The sequence below is a fragment of the Trichoderma asperellum genome, chromosome 1 (genome assembly GCF_020647865.1).
Source record: "Trichoderma asperellum chromosome 1, complete sequence".
Taxonomy (NCBI): domain Eukaryota; kingdom Fungi; phylum Ascomycota; class Sordariomycetes; order Hypocreales; family Hypocreaceae; genus Trichoderma; species Trichoderma asperellum.
Genome location: NC_089415.1, coordinates 4,893,902 through 4,910,512, shown reverse-complemented (window position 1 = coordinate 4,910,512; position 16,611 = coordinate 4,893,902). Strand labels below are relative to the sequence as shown.

At 48.4% G+C, this 16,611-nt stretch overlaps 4 protein-coding genes across 4 annotated transcripts; 1 reads left to right on the top strand and 3 right to left on the bottom strand.

The window, feature by feature from the left end:
* Positions 1 to 2,913: 2,913 nt before the first annotated feature.
* Positions 2,914 to 3,240, bottom strand: TrAFT101_001510 (uncharacterized protein; the record flags this gene model as incomplete). The annotated part of the gene is made up of 1 exon (XM_024905117.2): positions 2,914 to 3,240. One exon carries the CDS (start codon positions 3,238 to 3,240, stop codon positions 2,914 to 2,916), a length of 327 nt encoding a protein of 108 aa, XP_024762614.2.
* A 3,107-nt stretch (positions 3,241 to 6,347) lies between these two features.
* TrAFT101_001509 (uncharacterized protein) lies at positions 6,348 to 6,794 on the top strand (the record flags this gene model as incomplete). Its single annotated transcript, XM_066126347.1, has 1 exon — positions 6,348 to 6,794. One exon carries the CDS (start codon positions 6,348 to 6,350, stop codon positions 6,792 to 6,794), a length of 447 nt encoding a protein of 148 aa, XP_065982448.1.
* Positions 6,795 to 7,259: 465 nt separating this feature from the next.
* On the bottom strand, positions 7,260 to 10,081 carry TrAFT101_001508 (uncharacterized protein). Its single transcript, XM_024909576.2, has 2 exons — positions 9,559 to 10,081; positions 7,260 to 9,489 (listed from the first exon to the last, which is right to left on the bottom strand). The coding sequence occupies exons 1-2, from the start codon at positions 9,656 to 9,658 to the stop codon at positions 7,991 to 7,993; spliced, it is 1,599 nt and encodes a 532-aa protein (XP_024762613.1). The 5' UTR covers positions 9,659 to 10,081; the 3' UTR covers positions 7,260 to 7,990.
* TrAFT101_001507 (uncharacterized protein) lies at positions 9,798 to 10,639 on the bottom strand (the record flags this gene model as incomplete). The annotated part of the gene is made up of 2 exons (XM_024903567.1): positions 9,798 to 10,090; positions 10,438 to 10,639. 2 exons carry the CDS (start codon positions 10,637 to 10,639, stop codon positions 9,798 to 9,800), a joined length of 495 nt encoding a protein of 164 aa, XP_024762612.1.
* Positions 10,640 to 16,611: the final 5,972 nt, after the last annotated feature.

Below are 16,611 nucleotides of genomic sequence, written 5' to 3'. Positions count from 1 at the left end.
TGCAAACACTATCGCTTTTTCTAACAGCCACCCCCTAAACATCGCATCTAGCACCAGGCAGCCAAATAAAACATCTCCAGAAGCGGCAAGTGCCAAGATTCTGTTACGAGTCGTGAGCCTTCTTCTAGACCTGCCGCCAACGACACAAAGAGTAAAGGAGATTGGCTTTAAGTTACAGACGACACTTTAGCGGACCGATAAGAACCTGAATTTAACGCAGCAAGACTGATCCACGACTTTATTAACTCCCATGTCTTCGGGATCAAGCCACCGAAAACTCGCCCTACGTACCACGCAGGCCACGCCCACCTACTGCTAGTACAAAACACACTCACCCACCACTCACAAACCGCGAAATATCCCCAGTGGCTTTTTTTTTGGTTTCCCACGTGTTGCAGAAGGCTTCTAGAAGAATCAGAAAAGTGGGGTCACCACACCCTCTTCTTGATTAAATTTAGTTTTATTCAATTATTATTATATTATTTTTCTTTTATTCCCCACGCAACCCTTCCGCTCATTCCAGCCATTCCAGCTGGTGCTGTCACTGGTGTGCATTTGCGGTTGGCGTGGAAAAAAAAAAGAATGCCATCTCCGTGTGGAGAAAGAATGACTTCTTTAGCAGATTGTTGGGCGTTGAGATGAAAATATGAAGTAATGAATATTGATTACGGGTGGCTGTCAGAGAAGGGAAAAAAAAGTACCATGTCACTTATAGAAGGAATAGAAAAAGTCCCCTCCAAGAATGGCGTTCCTCCGGGAATGCAACGCAGCATCGGGTCGGCTAATCCTGGTCGCCTCTCTTGCCTATTCAGGAAACTTTTAATCTAGGAAGGGTTCTTTTTCCTCTGAGACACGTCGCAATCCCTCTATCTCGCAAACGATCCCTGCACGATGTAACATGCGCAAAGATAATGAAGATAGAGAAAAAAATGCTTGTTTCGTAGTCTTGTCCGCTTTTCTCCGCGACGAGCGAAAGATGCGGGGGGGAGGCCTGTATCGGTTTCCATGACTACTTCTCTGCTGATTCCTGAATCACGCTCGGCAAAGTTGATCCTACATTCTTCTACTTCCGTCAGAAAAGAAGCCACGAGACGCATCTGCGCTACCGCTTACCGAGCCCGTGGCAATTGCAAACCAGCTCCCTTGCTCCGGCCGAGTCTTCCTAGCACAAGCAACCAATGTCCATCCTTGGGTAAATAAAGAATAAAAGAAAAGGCAAAAAGGTAAACGCAGCACACACAGGGCACATACAGCCAAAGATGAAACATACGTGCCACACGATCGCCACGCGACGAAGCCGCCCTCCCTTCTCATCAGCCACAACTGTCACTTTGGGTAACATCTGCGACAAGAAAAGCCAGATTTGATCCTACACACTCGGGCAGCCGCCGAACGAGGGTGCGCCACACATATGAGTTTGGTTTGTGAGTGCTGCTGACATGCGAAAGCAGTGGCGGTGCAGCACTCCGCGTATTATTAACCCCCATTTATTAGTATTAGTATGTCTGTGGCTTTTCGATAACGGCGGTTTAACTTGAGGGGGAAAATTGCCTGTTTGAGAGATCAATTCCGGGCACGCGAAATAACGTAAGAAAAAGTTCGGCACGTACCATAGAGGCTAATAACAGTGCATGGCTTCCTCGCGAAGCAGCAGCGAAATCAGCCAAAACGTCGACTATTGAAAATCAAATAAAATTAATAACAAATAATATAAAATACAATATTATTTTATCGCTGAATTTACCATTGCTCTGCTTTAATTTCCTTCTCCATATGATCTTCATTTGTCATCCGGCCCTGGCCGCGGGCACATGCAAACAAAAAACAAGAAATCATCATAAGCGCATGCAGAGCAGCATCCAAAAACAAGGGCCATATCAATCAAAACACCCCAGCCTCGATGACGTAGCCCCCCTAGACGCCCAACCTACGTCTATCATTGGGATCGAGATCAGCTCTCCCACCCTCCCCTTTTCTTCTTCTTCGCAAATCTGACACGAATCCGAATCCAGCAGCCCTTCGCTGACTGTACTGTGCACCCTCGCCGCTAAGGGGCCAGTTCACTTAGTCAGTTCGTCATTTCTTCTCGTTCGTTCGTCGTTCGGACCGTTAACGCAAGCCAACATCGGCGACGACAAGCAAGCCACGGACACACTAAATTGTTCTGCCTACAGCACGTAAGGTACAGTACAGCTGGGGCTGTTTATTAGTGGCCAGGGTGTGTGTGCGCGCCCCCGAATGGGCTTTTCCTCTACTCCGGGCCTTCTTAGCAAATCATGACCGCCCATCCTGACCGGTCCCCCTTTTAAGTTCAGCTTTCTCGGTGGCGTGTCCGCAATAAAGATCCGAGGAGAGGGAGAGCACAGAAGAAACATTTCTCGGGAGAATTCCCGGGGCTGGATGCCGAAGTGAAGAAAGGGGAAAAGACTGGACATAATTCGCCTTTTTTACCTTGGTTATATTTCGTGTACGTACATACTTTGAAATGATTGACAAAAAAAGATAATAAAAATAAAATAAAAATAAAAAAACCCATTTGTTGATTTAACCATTTATTTTATTGTTTAGAATTTAGATTTTCATGCTTGTCACCGTTATTAGTTGCCTTGAGGCCCATTATTATTCTCTTGACAGGTTGAAGCGACTTCTACTCACGTTTTGGCGTTTCATTGCCAACTTGACGATGCAACCACCGTCAGATCCCTCAGTAACAAACGCTGTACAGAAATAGTACTAATGCTCACTCTTTCTACATGCAACTACTTTACTCAGACGATACAGTAGTATACAGTATATTAAAAACAAATTAGCAAATAAAAAAATAAATAAATAAATGTGAAACTGCGCTCTGCTCAGCACTCTGCAGGTCTTGCCTTCACCGCTATGCCCATATCATGCGCATAAAGGCTTGAGTCAAATAAACCCACCAACCGCCAGCGCCGCATGCCGCCCAAAGCACCATCTGAGGAAGATACGTAACAAAAAAAGACAAAAAAAAAAAAGAACCCACCAAGGGGGAAAGGCGCGCTTCAGCCGCCTAGACGCTTCTATTCGGTGCGACTGTGCCGACATGCATCTCTTCCTTCGGAGGTCTTCCGGGGGGGCGCTGCTTAGCTTCCGGTCAGACGAACTACTGCAGTCGTTGCTTGATTGTTTATCCCTCTCCTGCGTTGGCGGAGGATGAAAAAGGCCCGTAGCAAGGCGTTGTTCCTGCTGCTGCTGAGGGCTAGTGAATGCCATGTTTTTTGAGACGGATCGTCGCTCGAGTCATATGGACCCCTTACCTATATTGGGCGTTACGACCTGACGTAAGGACAGTACATAAGTCTGTTTTTTGGTTTTTTTACCTGCATACGCGGGAAGGGCAAAAGGGGGCCCTTGTGAGGAACTGTGCTCTCGTGATATTATCTGACGCAACTAGCCATCAAAACCAGTCATTCCAAATTGTGAGGCTCTATTCTATGGGATAAAAGGGGAGGGGGGAGGATGCCAACAGGGCAAGACACGAGCCGGTGGAGGTGGAGAGCCGAGGCCCTCATGACAAGGCTGACGACATATAACACTGCTGCTGTCCAAACGTCGCCCAAAACCGCGGTAGAAGAACGGGTGTGGGGTCCGGAAAGCATCATTTCCCCATGGGGGAACTCGTAGGCTGGGACAGCTAAAGCTAAACGGACCCTTGTCTCTGGACTCTAATTTCCGTCGAAGAATAGCCACTAAAGAAGCGTAGGACTGACCATTACCAACACACTACTGGATTCTAATGCCGTCTTTCGTTTTGTTTCTTCCACCCATAGACGGGGAAAAGGAAAAATAATAGAATGAGAGAATTAAACAAACGGAAAAGATTAAATCAAGGACGCCGCCTCTAACGGGCATTGATTTTCGTTTTCTAGCGTTGTCGCTAGTTCTCGTTCTTGGTGGAGGGTGAACTGAGAAAAACGAAGCGAAGAAAGAGGGTGTTGGCCAACAAGCGTGGGAAAGAAGCCCGTCGATCGTTCTGTTTGGGGGTCAAAGATGATGCGACCTACACTAGGGATAGGCCAAATCGGGAACCATCGTTTGGTCGTTGCTGGGCGTAACGGCACCAATACGGTAACAAGGTCGTGGTAGTTAATATACAGGCGCTTTCAGAGCGTGATCTCGTCGAAGCGACGATCAGAAAGGGCTTTTGCAACGCCCCCGTGGAGGCTGGGCGAGCGAGACGAATGGCTTTCCCACCAACGTCCGGTTTAACTATAAACGTGGGTGGTAGCCTACCGGGGGAGGGCACACGACCCCAAGCGTTTGGTGTTTTGTTTTTCCCTGTAAATTGGGAAATGATATGGCCGAAGGGAAGCAGCCTTATATCACTGGCAGGTGATGGTGACGATCGCCCGTCGGCAGTCGCCAATCGCTTAATGGAGAGGGAGCATAGATCGAGCATCACGAGGTCCCCGCTGTTTTGCTCAGAATAAATTGCTGTTCTTTCTTTTCCCGGTTGGCGGGATGATGTTCGCAGTCTATGACTTCACTTTCACCGTGATCGATGAGACTCCTCGCTAATCGCCCAGAACCAGCGATATCATCCATCATCATCATCATCAACAGCAGAGCATCATCATGTTTCATCGGCTATATTCTCGGTTCGTCGTCATAAGTGTCCACCAGACCCAAATGTCACTCTGACATTCAGGCTGTCGCTGTTCCCCAGATCCGCCCAGCGCCATCCTGTCACTCCAGAGCGTTGTGGCTTTCCCCGGGTTTTCTAGCCGCACTCCAACTGAATGCCTTCTAGCTAGATGTAGCAAGACGATGACTAAGTTAAGTTTTGACAAGAAATAAATATTAAAAAGAAGAAAATAAAGAAGAGATAAAATAAATAAATAAATAAATTTCTACCTACACATTCAATTAGCAACCACCAGTCTTGCAACTCTCTCGGCTGTCTTCTCTCAATCAAGTCAACTAGCCACCCGAGAGGGGGAGAGGAAAAAAACAAAGCCGAACGTAATTTTGCCGGGGAAGCGGGGCCCGATCGTACTCGTAAAAACCTCCCCATCAGTGTTTCTTGTCGTGGGATGATGTTTTGTATGTACTTACATGTGAGCGGCTTGTGTTTCTGGCTGTTTCTGGCAGCTTTTCTACATGGCAGGCATTTCATCCTCTCTCGACTCATGGGGTTCACAATGAGCTGGCCTCATACGATTCAATTCCATTATGCCAGTAACGTTGCGGCTAGTGTATGTGTTTTTGTCTTGTTTCATCCTTTCTTTAGCAATGCTCTTTGTATGTTGCCATTTTTTTTACTAAGTGATTGTTACATTGCTTAAAACGTACTGTACCCTGAAAACCACAAAAACACCACGTCTCCAGTTAACAAGCCAAGTACAAGCCACAGGCAGCAGCAAAAAACTAAGCAGCGCCAGCTTCGCGACTATTGCCCAAGGCGCTCAGCGAATCTCCAAGGTTGCCTATAAGCACAATCTCTATTGGGCCGCGCGTGCATGCTCTGATCGCACTACGGACCAGTAGCAGACCCTTAGACCCCTAAATCTTCCGCTGACGACTTTCCAGCCATCAGTGCTAGTCCCTTCACATGTCCATCTTCCCCTACCAAGGAAAAGAAAGAAAAAAACCCCGCATATTTAATTCTAGGCATCTATCAAACTACCAAGTACAGCGCGCGACTAGAACGAACTCATCTTACACTCCCAAACCCAGGCGGCAAACAATCACCAAGTTCAAGAAACCGAAAATACCTATGAACCATCTGTCGGCTTAATCCAACCGGCACTCCAGGCCAAATACCGATCCCAACGCCCCCAATTGGCTCCCCTTTGCTGCCAACCACCACCAAAGCCATACTAAGCCGTCCACACCTTTCGGTAAATGATTGCACAAACGGCTATTGATGCATGTTGAGAAGCGCGTAAAAAAAATAAAAAAGCATTGAGCCACAAACAAACCACAAAACAATTGCCATGTGCTTGTGGTTGACCACCCAGTGTTTATATGTTTCTGCAATCCATCCATCCATATTAATGATTCCATTTTTATGCCACAATTGTTTCGCCCTGAAAGCAACGTGCAATTCACATGCCGGCTCTCGATCCGTAGATGCCAACGGATCTCCGGATCTCATCGTGGCTTGAGGCTGGCTTTGTTTGTTTGTTCTTCTTTCTTTTCTCAACGTGTTATTCCATCCTCTAAGGGGCTCTTCCACCCATCCGCATCGCAATCAATTGCCGTAAGCCCCAACGCGTTTTGCCATCCATTTCATCGGCAGCCATCCTCGCATTAACAACTCATAATCAAATGCCTGCATCCGCGTGTCCGGGCAAAAGTGAGAACAAAGCAAACTCACGATGCTCCCCATTGGCCAGCCGCACTTCCTCTCATCCCTCCCCCCTGTCTTGCCTTGCCTTGTCTTCAAAAACATCGTCGCCCGTTCACCCATCCTTCAGCCTCACCACCTCTTAGCTCCCCCCCTTAGCTCCAGCTCTTCTCAACCAAAGCTCTCTAGCTCTCTTCAGCTCTTTTGCTCTTATTCCGCCCTCCGATCCCGAAAGCCCCATAGCCGATCACCACAAAGCGGTAAACATCCGGAACACCTGGGCAATATTTTGGGCCCTCTTACCATGGTGATTTTTGGCGCGCGCGGCCCCCCTCCCTCTCCTTCAGAAAAAAACCGGTCTGTTTTGCTTTTGGGGTCCCTCACCAACAACTCCCGGCTCTCTCGGTTTTTCTGTGGAGTTGGGTGGGCTGGCGGAATAGCGCCCGGCCAGCCTGATGGAGTTCGTTTTTCCACTTGAAGGCCCTTCCATGCGTGGTCATGTCATTCATTCAATCTCCTTCACCGCCATGGGCTTGAAAGAGAGGAGGAGGAGGAGGAGAGGGGGGTTATTTTGGCACGTAATGAGTCAATGCCGCTGGGCCCTTGCTTGAAAATTTTCTCATGCCAAAAGCATCGGACGTGCATATGCAGCAGATAGATAGGGACTCAATTGGTTAGCAGCAGAAATCAAATGAGCAAGAAAAACTCGCATTTTCCTGCTTGGCTGCACTGCCCGGCGGAAAGTGCCGTGAGCAGTACTCGGTACTTGATTACGCAGCAGCCACCCGCGCTAAGGCGAGAGTACTGGGTACTGCAGATATCGTTAGTCAACCCGTCAATTAATCGCATCCAAATGTTAATCAGCAAACGAAAACCCCCATGCGATTCCGCCATCATGCAAGTCACAGCCCACGCAGATGCTTCACAAGGAGAGACAGAATTTTCTTTATCACGAATTTATTAATGTTTTTTGCTAAGCTGTCCATCTAAAAGACACCCTTTTTGCTATGGTAAAACCCTTTTTGACATTTGTCTCGTAGAAAACAACACACTTTTTGAGAAAAAGACCCACGGGAGCTCCTCTTTTTTGGCCTCCACCAGTTTTTTTCATCTTATTTGCTGCCTTCTTTTTTTTTAAGTCTTCTGTAGATCCGTGCATGGGATTCTGTTGTCCCCGCTAATCGTCTTTCGCTGAGCAAGTAAAAAAATGATAGAAAAAAGAAAAAATTTTCCTCGCCCAAGGTTGCCCCTGGAAACACATATTCCCAACCCCCCACTAAAATACACTCGATGCATACCAAGCTTCTCAATGGAGCAGGGTTGCAGAAGTAGAAACAAATCCATGAGCATCGTCAGAGCTCACCTAATATCAAACCGAATAGCTCAAGACCATGGTATCATTGAAAAGCAACGCCACATAAAGTGCGAATGAGTTTTTTGTTGTCTCAACTAGACATTATGAGACCAAGTTATAACAAGAAAAGAAAAAAGAAAATATGTAAAAGTATGTCGCTTCATTCATGAAGTAGTTCCGTTTCGCCTGTGCAGCCAAGTGTTTGCTGCCATGATGGTTGTGAATCGAAACCCCCAAAACGCCATAATGATGTACACGGCCGAGGCATTATATTATAGATGAATTGCCTTGCCAACTAAATCTCAGTCGGTAATCGTCACCTACCATCCCTTTGAATGGTATCCGTTGTTGGCCTCCTTGGTGAAGTACTGGTTCCAGCTGCTGGCGTTGACATCCTCGCTCTGCTTCAGGCATGCTCGCTCAGGGTACTGCTTGAGGTTGGCAACATCGTGAGATGTGTGTCTGCGCTTGAGGACAGCGTTGGCAGTAGAAGACTTCTGCTGTCGTTCCCAGAGAAGGTGGCGTCGGAGAGACTCGGTAAGCTCAGTAGCGAGCATGTTGCGGCGGGTAGTTCGGGGAGAGAGCGCAGCCTGGGCATGGACGTGGTTGGTAGTGGCAATAGGCTGAGCGTTGGATCGAGGAATCTCGTTGATGGGCTTCAGCGTTGACTGGCGAGTGCCCTTCATCATAAGAGGACCGTCGTCAGAGTCGTTGGGGGAGGCAGCCAGGGATGATCCATTGAGGACGGATCGTGACCTGGAAAGAGCCGAAGTAGACTGAGATGCGTGGTTGCCAAGGCTCTTAGCACGGTCGCTGGCCATCATCAGAGTGATGAGCGACGGTCGTGAAGCCAGGTTGACCTTGGACTCGACACGTTGGAAGAACTTCTCATCAACGCTGGGCTTTCCGCTCTCGTCGATGGAGTCCTCCCAGTCGGAAGAGTCATCGTCGTCGTCAATGGCACTCTCATCAATGTACTCGCCCTCAGTGTCGGAGTCGATGGCAGACTCGGCATCGATGTGGTGAGTGATGAGGTTGTTGCTGAAGGAGGTCTGCTTGGATCCAGAGGGCAGATTGCGGCTGCTAGCCAGGGAGCTATCCTCCTCTGATGATCCACCAAGCTTGAACATGGGCTTCTTAGAAGCCAAGATGGACTTGTGGGCATCAACGCTCTGTCCGCAGTCGCTTGAAGAGACTGATCCGCCCAGCGCAAACCTGGGGGGTTGTCTCTTGGACTGAACGGGCTTGTGAGCTGGTGATGAGCTTGGCTCGGGAAAGCTATCATCGATGGGAGGGGCGTTGAAGACGGGAATGCCAGCGAGGTGCTTGGGGGAGGTGGCGGCGGAAGACATCTCGGCGGATGCTAATGATACCTCGGAGGGCTGTTCAGAGGATTGTGATTCGGTGGTGGTAGATCCAGAGCGGGTGATGGCGATGATGGGGGAGGTGTTATTTGATGGGGCAGAAAGGGGAGCCTTGTCCTTGACAATGGAGACGACCATCTTTTCAAAGTCGTCGGAACTGATGTGGCGGTCACGTCGGCTAGCAGAAGACTCTAGCCGTCGTATCCTGGGGCGGATCTCCAGGGGAGCTGAGACTGAAGTGAATTCGGGAGTGTCCTCGTCCGCGAGGGAGTCGACGCTGCCAGAGAGCTGAGGAAGCTCGGGAAATCGGGCCTCGGAAGGAATATCCTTGGGGGCCGTCCGGGCTATTGAGGATCTGTGGGCGTTGTCGATGAGCTGCTCTCGTTGCCAGAGTCTCCAGCTCAGGTTCTCTAATCTGCGGCCCTGTTCAACTGAATCTGCACAGCGAGAGAAGACTGAGAAGACGCTGTTAGTATCGGACCGATTGCCAGTCATGCTGTTTGCTAGGGGCGATTTCTCCTCACCTGTCCACATGGAATACAAGTTGGCGGGATTGCCGGTATCGACTTTGTGGATGACGTTCGCATCCACCGTTAACACATGAGTATCTAGGCGGTAGGGCATCGCTGCCGGGAGGAAGAGGCTCGAGGGTATCGAGCTGCGAGGAGCGCGATAGTTGAGAGTGTGGTGTTTTTGTTGCAGAGATGCGCAGAGGTGGAGAAGTTGTAGTTGCCCGGTGATGAGGTTTGGACTCTGACAATTACTAAATCCAATCGTCTCCGGAAGTGTAGTCCCAGTCAATCGACGATGTATCAATGGCAGTCGTCGTGGCCGGATGCGTAATATACTTCGTCGAGGAGGGGAGATAGTTTGTTGGGCGAAAATATGATTCGAGAGGCGTCGGGAGCGGGTATATGCTGGGGATATACAGGGCTGCGAGTGTTGATGGAAGAGGGAAGAGGAGGTCCTTCAAGTATGTCGACGTCGTGCCCGCCTGGTATGGATATGCGGAGAGATGGAGAATCAAGAGGTTGTCGAGAAGCTGGGGAACGAGATCTAGTTATTAAGAGTAGCCTCGATAGTAGGGTGTATCTTGGGCATGACAGGCTTAAGAAGAGAGGTGGGATGGGAGGGTGCGGTGTGCCGACACTGACTGACTTCACGCAAGGGCAGCGGAACACCCCCGGGGTGTTGGTTTCGGGGGGGTGGGAGGGGAAAATGGGCGTGGAGGGGTACGGGGTACAAAGTACTGTACAACAGGTACGCAGATACCTGGCGGCGGATACGTACCTCGCACCAGACATGCGTGTGTCCCTTTACCCCGGCAGGAGCCACGGAGGCGCCGCCAGGAGAACAGCACAGGTGCTAGTTGGGACGAAGGGTGGCTACTTGGGGCTACTGACGTGATGCTGTGGCTTTGGCTGGCGCGGCAAGTACCGACGATGTCGCCGGTGGGGGCTTGAGCGGTGCTTTTTCGCGAGGATTCCAGGGCAAAAACGCTGCCCTGTCGTCCCAGAGCAGGAAATACCAAGGGGGATTAACCTGTGCGCTGGTTCGGAGAGGTGCCGCCGACTCCCCGGAGAGATTAGCGCGGCGACCAGTCATACTGATCTTTGCCCAAAGAGGCATCAGTCGCGCCCACCACTAGGAAAGCGCTACCCAGGAAAGATTAGTGCTGGCACAATACACTAAGCCGCCAAGGGCAGCATCTTCCTGCGCTGCTCTCAGCTGCTGTAGCCCTGCCATCCCAGTACCAGCGTCTGGCCCTGTCGCGACGGACACAATCATGTGACGGTCCCTTGAGAGATCCGTTTCGGCGGACAATGTGGTTTGCCTCCAAGCAGAAGAGCCACTGCCTATTCTAGATTAACCGCTGGCCAGATTGGTGACGCTGTGCCTGAAAGGGCAGTGACTCTGCCGGCCTGGAACTGCCATTCTCGTCACGCGCTGCCAGGCTGCCTCGCCCCCGCAAACGGTCCAGCCATGCGTTCGTTCACAATTGACGAGCCAGCAAACGGTCCAGAATCCTCCGTTTGGTTCCCGAATTGACGGATGCCGAATGCGTACAGTTTGGACATGTGGCGGTTTTCGGCAAGCCTGCGAGGTGCGGTGCGCTGCCGGCATTCGCGCGCCTCTCACGATGGAGTCGAGCGCTCAATGTCACGTCCGCCTTGCGCCTGTGCAGGCCCATTGCGAATGGCGGCATGGCTTTTGGCTATGCACCGAGACCAGACTGTGTCTCCCAATTCCATCACACATTGGCGCGCGAATTGCACATCGCCATTTAGCTGCTGCTATACTTATCAACAGAGATTGTCTATCAAAAGGCCCCAATCCTTGGTTGCGCAATTGGACCGTCGGGTTATTCAAAGGGTCCCCCCAGCGAATCGAGGCGCTGCGTGTGCGCCAGCAGTGACTGACTGAGCCGCCGTTGATGTGACGTGCCCTGGCTGGGGGCCGCAGCCGGCCCGGGGGCTCTGATACCAGTGGTCCAGCACACTGTCCAGGTGACCCAGCCCTGTACGAATCGCCGTCTGTCTTGTGGTGATCACAGAGGGCCGCCAGAGAAGGCCTCGTTCGCATTGCCTTGTCCCTGCGCAGGCAAAATCTGCGCCTCGCCTCTCGAGCCAAAGCGGCTGCTGCTGCTTGATTGCCGCTGCCCAAGGCTGCCGCGGCCTGCTCGTCCGTTACGCCTGACTGCTCGCCGCCGCCGTTTACATGCATCTCGAGATCATGGGGCACCGTCCGCGGATACAGAGCCTCGCAGGCTGCGAAACTGGACGCTCAGAGGGTGGCATTGGGGCCTGCTCGCCCAGTCCCTCGGCGCCAGCGCACCACAGAAGAGCGTCTGCGACAGTCGGGGTCACCTGTCCCGGGCCTCTGGTGGCGTCGATTGATAGCAGTTGAGACGATTGAGCTTCTCAGGGGGTGAGCACCATCCAATGCTCTGCAGGGTCCTCCCGACCCGCCGTGGCCATTGCATTGGGTCACCAGGACACCCGTCCTGAGCAGAAACAACGCTGCACGCAGCCAGAGCTTGCCAACGCATAGCTCTCCGCCGCATGACCTCAAGACTTTTCCTTGGTCCACGGCCTGTTGCTTCTTGCTATTCCCATGAATGAAACAGGACGGCTAGGCCAACGATCGCTCACGAGCCCAGCATCCTGTCTGGCCTTTCTGGCCAATGGCTGGCTGTGGCCTACCGCAACGGGCCGCATACTCGTATTGGTGGCTTCTTTTTTGTTTTTCTTTTTATTCTATTTGCGCTGGACATGATCATAGAGAGCAGGACGAGGAGAGGGGGAGAAAAACCACGCAATCCAATGGAACGAAGCCAAAACTAGCATCGCCACAGTCCAAGCTTGTTGTCTCTCATTGGGCCCCCCCGGAACGTCAAGGAGCCCAAGCAGGCAGCAGTATTTCTTTTTCTTTTCCCCTAATTTTTGGCTTCCTTTTATTTGGTTCCATTCCCCCACGGGGTTACTGTAGCATCACTAGCATTCATGTTTGTAAGATCGCCTCATACAAGTACGGAGCAGTGAGACTGCCACTCAGCATCCGTAGTACTTGTCTGTATTAGCACGAGTGTAAGTCGCCGGTAGGCTTCATGGCCGCGCTATTGCTAGGCCTCTTTGATATGGACTGAAATTAAACCAAGGCGGGGGTCATTGACGAGACATCGTCCCTGGTTTTTGCCCCTACGAACGAGCTATGCGTAGCACTAGCTGGCTCTCAAGATATTTCCCAAACATTCGGGCCCGCGGATATCCCCCGTCAACGATTAGCTCCCAAGTGAATCCGGGCGCGTGGAAATTAGACTGCTCGGATCGCGATATTGCAATTAAAATCAATCGAAATGTCAAATGTAATGACCCTGGCACCACCAAATTGAACCCTCTGACAACAGGCGGTGCAAACCCCAATGGCAGATTTGGCGGAGTTGTTGATATTCTTCTTCTCTCCTCTTTACAATCCCCGCTATGGCCTCCTACTGCATTATGCGCAATTGATCCAGCGCGGGCTCCGTTTTTTTTTTTTTTTTCCTTCTAGTGTTTAGTACACTAGGAGATTTGGATTACGGATGATAACGCAGGTAAGCTGAGCCAGAGCCACCCGAGACGTAACGGCGCCGCGAGAGACGCCGGTTTACACAACTCACCGCTCCGCTGCGTCTTCTTTTTCTTTCTGGTTTCTTTTTTTGTGCTCTGCTCTCTGCTCCGTATGCTAGTCACCTATTGATACTAGTCATTCTCCTGCCTTGAATATATTCCTGCCGGCAAGGGGGAAGAGAGGGGGTGGTATAGTTGATGGCGGTTAAAATGAAGTGCCGGCATTGCAGTAAGCATTGAGGCTAGGTGCGAGCATTTAGCGGCTAACAAGCAACACGATTTGCCCGGAATGGAGGCGCAATTGACGACGACGATGCTGCTCCTGCCCAGGGGAGAGAGGGCACGACAGGGGGGGGTGTTTTTGGGTGTCGCGCGAGAATATCTCCGAGGAAAGTTAGCAACAGCAATTCTGAGAATGTAACGTGCCTGGCGTAGCTGGGGTCAAGGGGCTTGCTTTATCGACAAGCCGTTAGCTGGTTTATACCTATTATATGTTGGTGTTTGCTGAAGCTTCAATTCCCAAGATGGAGGCCCACTTTTGGGATAACCCGTGTTGTGCCGGCCATTCAATCAACCTTTATTGGATTGACTATCCGCTTCTATGATGGAAGAGGCTGTTAGTGTCTGGCATTTGTCTATTTACAGAGTACGGAGGTCGCTACCAAAAGACCTGTCTCACCGCCTTGAGGCCCACTTGCCTAAAAATGCAGGGAACTGGTGTTACAGAATATAGTAAATTTAATTAAGGTCAATTACAACGCCGGTTTCTGGCCTGCGGTCCTTTTTCCTCCCTTCTATATAGTTATTTCTACCTTTTAAGTAAATGACTTCTTGTATACAATGTAAGATCTATTTAATTTAAGCCTGTATCTATAATTAAGGCATTTTTTCTTAAGTATAGACCTAGGCTATTATAGCCTTACTAAGTAACTTTAAGGCGCTGTACTTTATAGTATTTTTTTTTATATAAGGCTACGCCGCCTTAATTATATTAAAGTCAGGCAAGTTAGCTACCTAGGTTATCTTCTAGACCTAATGCTTACTATAGATAATAGATTATATATAATGCCGGTAAAAAGGAGCGTTATCTTCTTATATAAGGGCCTTAGGGCCGATCTCTTTAGTAAATAAGATAAGCTTTAGAATAATAATCTACTGCTAATAACGCCATTAGTTAATGCCGCTGCTTTTACTGTATAAGAGCTTCTCTATTTCCCTTATTTACTTTTACTTAAGCCTAGGGCTAGATTAGCTGCAAATGCTAAAGCAGCATATGCTATTCTTAATCTCCTATATCTTCTTTATTAATAGCTTAATCTCTTTATTTAATTTTTTAATTACTCTCTTGCTTTTAATGCATTTTTAGGCAGTCTTAGGCTTTTAAATATAGCAGAGATCTTTTTTATTATAAAAAAAAGAGCCCTAGAATATAAATTTAATATATTCTTTCTATTGCTTATAAATATATAACTAAACTATTTATTCTTCTAGTAAATGCTATATATAGTAGCCTTTTTGCTAATAAAGAAGAATAATAGCTGTTTTATTTAATTAAATAACTAGCTTTTAATCCTTTAAGGTTTAATGTATATAGATAAGGTATTACTTAAGGCATGCTTTCTTTATTATAACTATTAGTTCTAGCTTTTTTATTAGCTTTATTTTTTAAAGGCTAGTGGTTTAAAGGACTTGCTATATTATTATTAAGGATACTTAGCCTTTTAGTTTACTTAAAATTAAAGTATAGCTCTTTTCCCTGCTGTATTAATTACAGCATACCTTCTAAAGGATTTTATCTTTAACATTAGCTTGCTTAAGCAGTTAACCTAACCTAGGTATATTTTATATATAGATATTTAAAATTACTAGCTTCTTTAGGTTAAGGCTATATTTAATAGCCTAGTTAAGGATATTTAATATTATTTAAAGGTAAATTCTAGTAATTTACTATACTTACTTAATAAAAAACCTAGCAAGCTTTAAAGTCAGGGCCTAGGCCTGCGTTACTGTATTATAAAGAACTATTTTCTTTTAGTTATATAATATTATAATGCCTTATAGCATTAAGATAGTTATTTTATTATTATATTGTAGCTAGGTTAAAATGTAGAAGCGCCGGTAAAAGAGAAATTGTGCTGGCAGAAAAAAACAGGCGGTGAGATAGGTCTTTTGGTAGCGACCTCCGTATCAATGACTAGGATGTTGCGGAAAAGAAGGCGGTAGGCGGCAAATCAGTTTTACGTGTGTTTGTTTTAATCAGTCGCAATAATACAGCTATACCTAATTCGAACCAGCAACAACCATCTGCCGGTCTATTTCTATTTCACGAGATTGAATTCAATAAAATTCCATAGCGAAAGATAATAAACGAGCTATGAGATAAATGATAGCTATATAATCATTTAATATAAGTTGCTACGCCAAAAGAAAAAAAAAAGTTGACATATCACGTAGCTAAGTTTCATAATCTATTCAGCTGCACCCCCTTTGATGCCACGATTTCTCTCGGGGCAACTTACCTCGTTCAAGTCAATGTCCTCTCTTCTACTTTCATTGTCATCTTTACTTTTTCTCGGTTAATGATTAACATTGATGCCCGACATGGTGCAGCGTAGTGTACAAGCGCCACCCGAGAAAAGCCTGGTCAGTCGTAGCTTCAGCTTCCCCGGAAAAAAAACGCCTCTAATATAATAAAAAGAAACTTGGTGTTCAGCTGCGGCACATGGGTTGGAGAGGGCGCGGCTTAGGCATCCGGCATCCGGTCGAGGTTAAAGTCTACCAAGGATCAGTGGTAAGGCGTTTAGGATTATGTAAAAATGAATGATAGTGCGCGCCATTGGGTCGGTTGGTTATTATTTATTTATCATTTCTTCTTTTTTATCGTTTGGCGATGATGCAGGGTATGGTGGAAACATCTAGGCGAGAACCCCAGGGAGGGGAAAACGGGTCTTGAGTTTCTAGCAAAAACACTCTAATGGGACGGCTATGCATGTCTCTCAATGGCAAGACGCGGTATTGGGAGTCACAGAGAGGCTTGTTCAAGCCACAAAATATAGTACCTATTCTGCTGCTCCCGTGACTGGTTTGATGTTTCAGCCAGGGGAGAATAGCGATTCGCTGGTGTGTGCCAGTTCTGCCAAAGTGCAGTCTAGTTGATAACCGGCCAATCAACCACCGCCTTGGATCCTGACAAAGCACGCTCTCCTCTTTCAGCTCAAACCCGTAACTATTTCTAAATAGAATCAACCACTCTATAATACAGCAGACAACGAGTCAAGCACTCGTACAATAAAGAAACCCGAGGACGGACATGGCCGGACTCGTCGCAGCGCTCAACTCATGCATGCACCCTTGACGCATATTTGCTATGCTCGCATCAAACAGGATCCTTCGAGGAGGCTTGCCGCATGCTTTCGAATCATGTGTTACGGCCCAGCTTGCAACAGGGCATGGGCTCAGCTGTCACAT

Excerpts from the sequence above, each read along its gene's own strand:
- TrAFT101_001508 (XM_024909576.2), bottom strand. The coding sequence starts at position 9,658 with ATGCCCTACCGCCTAGATACTCATGTGTTAACGGTGGATGCGAACGTC. Across the intron at positions 9,490-9,558 it reads CTTGTATTCCATGTGGACAG|TCTTCTCTCGCTGTGCAGAT; the intron begins GTGAGGAGAAAT and ends GCGTCTTCTCAG.